At 35.5% G+C, this 8,699-nt stretch overlaps 1 protein-coding gene across 1 annotated transcript; it reads right to left on the bottom strand.

Moving 5' to 3' along the window:
- Window positions 1–457: 457 nt before the first annotated feature.
- On the bottom strand, window positions 458–8,585 carry LOC124375035. The gene is made up of 2 exons (XM_046833163.1): window positions 8,470–8,585; window positions 458–1,088 (listed from the first exon to the last, which is right to left on the bottom strand). Exons 1-2 carry the CDS (start codon window positions 8,583–8,585, stop codon window positions 458–460), a joined length of 747 nt encoding a protein of 248 aa, XP_046689119.1.
- Window positions 8,586–8,699: the final 114 nt, after the last annotated feature.

Here is an 8,699-nt window from a genome sequence, read left to right as displayed (position 1 = left end):
TTTATATTACTATTGCAGCTTGACATGTTGGTATGGTCTAGAAAAGAATTGGAGTGGTGTACGTCCAATGCACCAGGATCTGATGTCCAGGTTCCTGTGGAGATGGTGGCGGTAGAGGAAGGTGATGATTAGGTGTTGCCAGGGCTATTTCATCTGTCTCCTGTCCTAGTGTTTCCAAGAGAACTGGTGAGATCTGAAGCAGTGCCTCAGAAGAAGAAGTCATTGGCATCATGTTCCTAGTGACTGCAGAATTTTCCTGAGTTTTTAGTCATAATCTGAAGGTAGAATTGAATATTCATTGCAAAAAACTCATCCAAACTTTGATTTTCAGGCTTCAGTTTTGCATACATAGGTGGCGATTTTGTAAATTGTGTTTTTTTCCTTGTCTGACTTACATAAAGCTGAACTTACAGGGAAGATGTGTTCTCTTACTTTAGTCAGTATGGATTCAGTGTTGTTAACGCAGATTTGTCTGGCTTCTGCGGTCAAGTTGTGGTGAGGCAAAAGTCCTGGTTGTCAATGTTGGTTCAGTGTTGTTAACGCAGATTTGTCTGGCTTCTGCGGTCAAGTTGTAGTAAGGCGTGGTCCTGGTTGTCAGTGTTGGTTCAGTGTTGTTAACGCAGATTTGTCTGGCTTCTGCGGTCAAGTTGTGGTGAGGCATAGTCCTGGTTGTCAATGTTGGTTCAGTGTTGTTAACGCAGATTTGTCTGGCTTCTGCGGTCAAGTTGTAGTAAGGCGTGGTCCTGGTTGTCAGTGTTGGTTCAGTGTTGTTAACGCAGATTTGTCTGGCTTCTGCAGTCAAGTTGTGTGAAGGCATAGTCCTGGTTGTCAATGTTGGTTCAGTGTTGTTAACGCAGATTTGTCTGGCTTCTGCGGTCAAGTTGTAGTAAGGCGTAGTCCTGGTTGTCAATGAAGGTTCAGTGTTGTCCGAGGTCAAGTTGTAGTAAGGCGTAATCCTGGTTGTCAATGAAGGTTCAGTGTTGTTTACGCAGATTTGTCTGGTTTCTGGGGTCAAGTTGAGGTGTTGTTCAGAAGTGTGATTCACACTTTGAGTGCTAGCTTTGTACTTAGCAGCTTGGAGTGATATACTGAACAGGTTTTGTTTTTTGCAAAGTGTTATCCAGTTGGCTGTTCTTCATGGTCCTGGTCATGTGACCTCTAGCTGAGGAATAACAAACTTCAAACATAGAGTAATCATATCTCATTAAACCCTAATATGGTGGGCAGGGTAATTCAATGTGAATGTTGAGTTTTTTCACCTTTTATTCATGTTATTCAATGTTCAATTCAAGTTATTCAATGAATAAGCTCCGTTTCACCTTCCTCTTAGTACAGCCTCTGAAACCTGATACTGTCACAAACTTGACTGCTAGAATCCACATCTGTCTAAAGATCCAGAAACATCAATTCTTCCCACCTTAGCAATGTTAAAAGTACACGACTTGTTGCTCCGCAGCGCTTTGAGATCATGTCTAAAACATTGTATTGCACTCATTTGTGCACCTGATGAAACAATGAGAACACCTATTCGCCTAGATTACACTGGATGGCTGCTGTGCAGGGCTGTATTCAGTTTTGGCAGGTCCCGGAAAACGATTTCCGGCACGGCACGGTCTCTTTAAATAGACGGGTGGCAAGGTAATAGCAAAAATAATTTACCACGCTTTCTGTGAAACCCACATAAAGTATGGTATAGTTGCATGGGGTGGAACTACCAAGACCAACATGAACAGGATTTTAATATTGCAAAAGAGGGTGTAAGAACTATACTAGGCCTACAACCTACGGAGAGCTGCCGAGAACATTTTAAGAACCTCAAATCTTGACTGTATATGCAATGTACATTTGTGAGGTGGCTCACTATGCATCAATCAAAAAACCAGCCCAAGGAACCGACCTTCACAACTATAATACAAGACATGCAAACCGCTTCAATCTCCCAGCTCATCGAACTTCTCTTTTTGCAAAGCAACCAATATATGCCGGTATAAAGATCCTCAACCACCTACCACAAGACTTCAGACAGGGAACTGGTGCAACACTAAAGAACAGACTGAAGAATTTCTTGTTGGACAATCCAATCTACTCAATGGACGAATTTTAATCAAACAACCTGGACTTAAGTATACATATTATATTGTATTACAATTTTATGAAAATACTCATGTTTGTATACAGTATTGTTTTGACACCATTGCATTTCTTAAAGAAATTGTAATAAAGAATATTCTGACTTCTGAAGGTCTAGGCCCCGGTACAACTGAACCGAAAAAAAAACTGCACTGAGTATAGGCCCCGCTGCTGTGTAAAATCCAGACCAGAGCTCTTTTGTTTTGTAGTATAGGTAGGTGTCAATGATGTTGAGTACGATGCAAAGTTCATTTTGAACATCTTCAATGCTGACGTTATATTGATGTCTTTTAGACTGATGTGGCCTCCAGAATTCCAGTAGTCAGGAATGTGTAACATTTCAGATTTCAAACGCTTGCCAACCAAGCGGAAGGTGAAATGGAGCAAAACTCAACATTCGCATGTATTATTCTTAAAAATTATAACATGTAACGTGTTTCACAAGACCGTACGGCAGAGAAACGAGATGGTGAGAGAGAAAACGAGACTTTGAAAAGGCTATAGCCCGGACAAAGAGTGGTATCAAGCTTCTTGCGCACAACTAGACTAGGCAACCGGAGCCCAGCGTAGGGGTGTGTGAGTTGTGCAGGTGAAACAAAGAAAAACTTAATTTGTCCAGCTAAATAACGTAGTACACACATTTATATTTCTTATTTTATAATTTTTTAAATTAAATATTTTCAAAGAGTACCAAATTAACACGATCACAAAACAGGGGACCATAAAAATTATAAAAAACACTTTACCCTTTCCTTTTTTTTTTATTTTTCTTCTATTGGGTGGCCTATTGCAATGCACTTAAGCCTCCAATGGACGTTTAGACCCCCCGTAAGCACACCGTAAAGGCCTACCAGTCTATGATTTCAGCAGTTCAATAAACCGTCGAATACAACCTATCAGGTTCTCATGGGGAAATTCAAACCATTGTCCAAAACTAAACCAAAGAATTGCATATCACTCCCTTTATAAATTGCAGGACAATCAAAGAGCAGTTTCATCCTGTTCATCAACACATTCTACAGAGCGGATCCTCCCGAAGGAGGCCAACTCTGTGAAGATGCTTCCTCAGGTGACCAAGTCCTGTTATCAGACCCTGATAAACCGAGCAGTACATCGATCTAACTTAGTGAGAGAAGGTTAGACGCCAACCCTGGAGAAAGTCAGACTGAAGTACCAATCTAGCTCATTCTCCATAACCGATATACAATCTCCACCTCCTCTCCCATGAGAGAACACATGTTCAGTGCTCTCATAAACCTCTACATGAAATTTCTTTTTGTTGATTGTATTCATTACATGTGTTTTCTTGTTTGCTAACCTACCAGAGAGAACGTTAGGTTTATGAGTGAACTGGTTTTTTCCCGAATAGTGCAGCTTTTGAATACAATGTAAACAATAATCAGCTTGGTTAACAGTTATTGTACAACACATTTGGCTACTAATCACATATAAAAAAAATTCATGAAATATGTTTATCTAATTTAATTCTTTTTTTTGCTTCGAGTTGACTTCAATCTGAACATTAATTTAATTTATAGGTAATTAAGTAATATTAGTTTGTATATATAGGTATTAAATACTATTAGTTTTATCCATAGTATAATACTGATAACTATTTAACAAAATACTGTATTAAGAAGCTGAAAAAAATTGTTTTGTTGTTTTATATTTGGATACGTACTTATATTTTCCAAATAAGACCAAGTTCTTCCTAAAAAATTCAAACCTGTTTAACACTTTCCACTTAATACATCCACCCAGGTTACTTTTCTATAATGGCTAAATATTCTCAGAAATTTAAACACTAATTAATTTTTCTTTTTATGATTCAAAGTCTACTTTCACATCTTGTTATAGTGGTAAAATAGCCTGTTAAGGATTCAAAAACTAAATCTAGTTACTAATTGTTGTGAAAAAATTAAACTGTTAAAAGACAGACCTATGTTGTATTAAGTTTTAAAATCAGTTTCTGAAGTGTTTTTCGTATAATCGAATAACATAAGCAAGTTTTGTTTTCAGCTACCTTTCTGTAACATTAAAACATTTATCAGTCCAATTTTAGGTCATCTCAAAAACTGAATTTACATTTTGACGGTCCCGACCCTAAGTAACAATACTACTTTGTTGTCTTCCTTCCTCCGAGTATTATCTTATATGCGGAATCTATTGGGCATAATTTTGGTTTGTTGGCTTTTCAAGTATTAATTTTCTGATTCTGAAAAAGTATTGAGCCCCTAGCGTAAGGTAAAAATTCCACAATACTTGATATTATCATCGTGGATGTTTTCTGCTTTCAGAGAATGAAAGTGGAAATTAAGTTGATAAACAAAGTAGAAGATATTCGGGAAGCGGTGACTAAATTGCAGCAAATGTCTTGCAGAGGTACGTACTATACTATATGCACAGACTTGGTTAAGTGGAAATGAAATCTGGGCCAATGTTCTTGGTATTAAAACAAGTATTGAATATTTTGGTATTGAACAATACCGATTTGATATAATAAAGTGACTAATAGACATAGTAATGTCGATGGAGAATCATTAATTAAAGATAAGTCACGGAGTAATTTTAACTGAGCGTTGATAGCTACCCAGAAAAAATAGTTGGCTACACCAGTAGATTATTGAATAAAAATTTGAAGAGATTTATACCATCAAAGTAGAACTATGCCTGTTCTTTTGTTTGTAAATCCGCCAATGAGGAAAGTCCTCAAATAGTTGGTTTAACTAGAGACAAAGTAATCAAATCTATAAATAAAAACTAACAAAAACAATTTAAGTAGTATTTGGAATCTAACTTACAAATATATTTCAAACGTAATATGGATTAGAAAAAACTGAGAAATTAATGTAGACTTAAATAAAAAAATAATAGTATTTGGGGTGTAATTGTACAATGAAACATAAAAGATCTAAAAAATTTTAATATCTTCACATGGTCCTAAACTAGAGTTTGAATAGTTTTCGTATGTGAAGACTAGTATAGAATAATAATACATTTCATGATCTTTATGAAAATAACATAAATTAAAATGGGCATTTTATAAGAAAAAATCAGATTTAAAATTTTTTTACATGTTGGTGAAAGTTTTCCAGTAAAAGTAATGTTAATACAAGTATTTGGTTCCCAACGAACAATAGCATGCCACATATAATAATATAGATAAATTCCTACAGACACTTTTATTTCAACCATCTCATAAAGGCATTTTAGCAATTCGTTATCAGGTGAAGAGAAAACAACTATGAAAGAAAGCTTATGGCCTAGATTAAATTATACATTTATGGATAGCTAGAGATCTAATGTTTCACTGACGAATATTTCAGGCTCAGTCCTCCACTGCGTTATCTGCTGAAAACACAAGTTCAGCATGGCGAGGGACATCAACATCAAGACCAACTCTTTGAAGATTTGATGAAGTGGACTGCATGACCTTGAGATTAGGAATGGATATTATCACGCTTACTAGATCTATTCTCCTAATCTTTCGAAACATTCAAATTTAATGAATTTAGTTTTAAAAAAAAAATTTGCACATTCAATAAGGCCTGAATAATCCCCATTCAACTAGAAATCAGTATTTTTTGAAAAGTATTTTTACTACAAACTTTGTATACTGGGTGGTAGAGAAAAATTATTTCAGTGAATGAATAAAAAATACCTTTATTTTAAGAGTCGGAGTTCAGTTGAAACACCTGAGGAAGTTCTCTGCATATTACAGGAGCTAGTACTTGATCTCTTCAGTTGATTCGTAACGAATATTTTGTTGAACTTATTTGTGGATATTATATAACATTGTTAACATTACGAGCCAAACAATGAACTTTCCTTTATAATTACATTTTGGACAAATATATTGATAAACAACCTCCTTAGCAAAATTTATGCTTTATGTGTAAAGTTGTTTCTTCAAAACCAAAAACAGTGATAAAATTAAAAAAAAAAAAAACTTAATTGCACACCAGTGAATGATGAATGAATCAATAAGGAAAATAGGATTTCTCTTGAGCCAAAAAAAAAATATTTAACTTGTCACTCTTAGTTCCAGTATTGAGAAATGGACATGGAGCTCCAGAAAGTTGTCAGTGGCTTTGAAAAAGTCCTTTTTTTTTTAAATTGACTGATGATAATAAAAAAAAAGTACTGTACATACTTTATATGACTCCATCATTATCATAACTGAGTTTGAAATATTTTTTAAATCGGAAAAAAAAAAAAAAGAACATTATGTCCTAAAAAAAAAAAACTATAGTATTCTATATATCTGTTCGTATGTATGCATCAAAATTTCACATGAGATTCATTTAAAATCATCAGGATGGTTATGAAATTTAAAAGATTGTATTAAACTTTATATGCCTTTTTCAAATTAAAATATGAAAATAACCATTTTTAACAATTTCAAAATGGTGTGGAGGAAAGTGTCACATTTTTGAAATGAGGAAAATATTCATACTCACTTATCAGTATTTTATATTGGTCTTTTTGTTGGGTGTAGCACAGTCTACTGTTAGAATTGCTCACATTTAATTAGCAAACATTTATTTTAGTTTTGAAGGTTCTGTCCAGGCTGTCACTGTGATTGCCTGGCTGCAGTGCCTCAATTATGAATTTGATGAAATTTCGTAGGTCATAGTGTTTAATTATTTATTCACACACTTCCTCTTGTGTGTTGGTTGTGTGTGTGTTGTCCAACACACAATAAAATCCAGAACTTTAAAATAATTCAGATTAATTGTAAAAACGAGTTTCCGTTATCAGCATGCTATGTGTTTTATGCATTGCAATAAATAACTAGATATCTTTGCTATGTTGGACCAAGCTTTTGGTGTTGAAACTAGTTTTTTGAATCCAAATATAACAAAAGTTAAAAGATTAATAAAGACACAATTGACCTGCTAGTGTACAATAATAAGTTTGTTCGTATTCACATCTGAAGCATAAATTTAAAATTATTCAACAATTGTAAATTTTCTTTACTAAAAATGTAATTTATTTAAAGTGCATACGGTAATTGATTTCATTTAGCCTGTGAATGATTTGTGATTATGATTTTTAACTATACATTACAAGTTTTCATTGTGTTAATAATTAGTTGGAGGATAGCGTTAATTTTTTATTCATTGCATATCAAAATTATATAATATATAAATATCACTGATAAAGCTTCTCTTAGAACAAGAGGCTTATAAAATTGCACTTAGTCCTGTAAGAACCTTTGCGCTGCTTCCGGAGGTGATAGGATATTCAGGATGGGGAAGGTTAGGGGGCCGCCTCCTATCGAGATCCATGAGGAAGAATTTGGGCACTACATCTCAAAGTCATCCCGGAAGAAAGGGAGCCAGCTCTGAACCAGCCTCTCCAGTCAAAGTAGGCAGGGGGTGGCACACCCTTTTTGAGGTTAACAAGAACCTCTGAGGTAAGGAAACAAACCCCACCGACTCCAACAGTCATCTTCCACAGTAGACTAGACCTATCGAATTGCCCATGAACCCCAGAATCTCAACATTTGCGGTTAGTGATGTGCCGCTACTGGACATCTATAAGGTTGCCCAGATTGAAGTGGCACATCGGTTTTTTGCTGTGCCCAGTGGTGGGTTCAACTGGTAGGTATAAACCAGCCAGAAGTGATCCCTACTGGGTACTGATAAAGCTTGTGTTTATATCTATTACAAAGATTACAAATTGGATTTTTTAAAAAACAGTCCACACACAGTCGCAGGAGTGCTGTTGTATTATTGAAATATCATTTCATACGGAAGAGGAAAATGGTTATGTAGAAAAAGAATTGGCATTTTCAAAAAACATAAACATTGTTACCAACATTTTAAAAATAAATCAGCCATATAGTTTTTCATACTAGAGTGAACGAATCATCCCACAAACCATAGCAACACTTGTTCAAGTCGCTTTCCTATTTAAAAAAATTACTGACAGAACTCCCATTGATTTTTGTGCTCACCCTTTTTCCCCGAATTTGACAATTCTATTTTCCCCCCTACTTCCTCAGAACAGTAATACTCCAGTGTGAAATTCCAATATTGTGTAAGAGACCTCAAAATTTGTCCCCCTTTGAATCACATGGTTAATGTTTCTAATTCCATACATCAAGTGTACTTGCGTATCGTCGGAGTCGTATTTAGAGGATGTGACGATGGAACCCTGGGTCCAAGCCCGTACCAACACACAACACAAGATGTATCTAAACGAATTTGGGGTGTATTTTAAGTCACCATATGGTCCTCTCCTATAAAATATCGTCCACAGAAGATTTCCTTTAGATATGAGACTTTCTCCTTTATCGTACAGTTTTGCAAAAATTTCAAAGCAGCAATTCACCTCCTGAGCAGCATTGTAATGGGAGTGTATGCGCGAGTAATTATTTGGCTGGAAGATACCGGCTCATCTTGGTCAGTTACAACTTCTGCGTCAATTTCGTTGTACTTTCCATACATCGCCTCAACACCAAAATTTTGGCCTTATGTACGGTAGGGCACCTTTTATTTTTCTGTCACATCGCACCCGCCCAGAGAACTTCAACAGGTTGAAGTGAAGCGTAAATTTCTGTT

The sequence above is a fragment of the Homalodisca vitripennis genome, unplaced genomic scaffold (genome assembly GCF_021130785.1).
Source record: "Homalodisca vitripennis isolate AUS2020 unplaced genomic scaffold, UT_GWSS_2.1 ScUCBcl_12695;HRSCAF=22554, whole genome shotgun sequence".
Taxonomy (NCBI): Eukaryota; Metazoa; Arthropoda; class Insecta; order Hemiptera; family Cicadellidae; genus Homalodisca; species Homalodisca vitripennis.
This window is presented reverse-complemented; position numbering and strand designations above follow the sequence as displayed.

Bases quoted from the DNA above. Each gene is read 5' to 3' on its own strand.
- LOC124375035 (XM_046833163.1), bottom strand. From the start codon at position 8,585: ATGTATGGAAAGTACAACGAAATTGACGCAGAAGTTGTAACTGACCAA. The intron at 1,089-8,469 runs GTGAATTGCTGC...AAACCTGTTCAG, and splicing joins ATTACAATGCTGCTCAGGAG to TATATCACTCCAAGCTGCTA.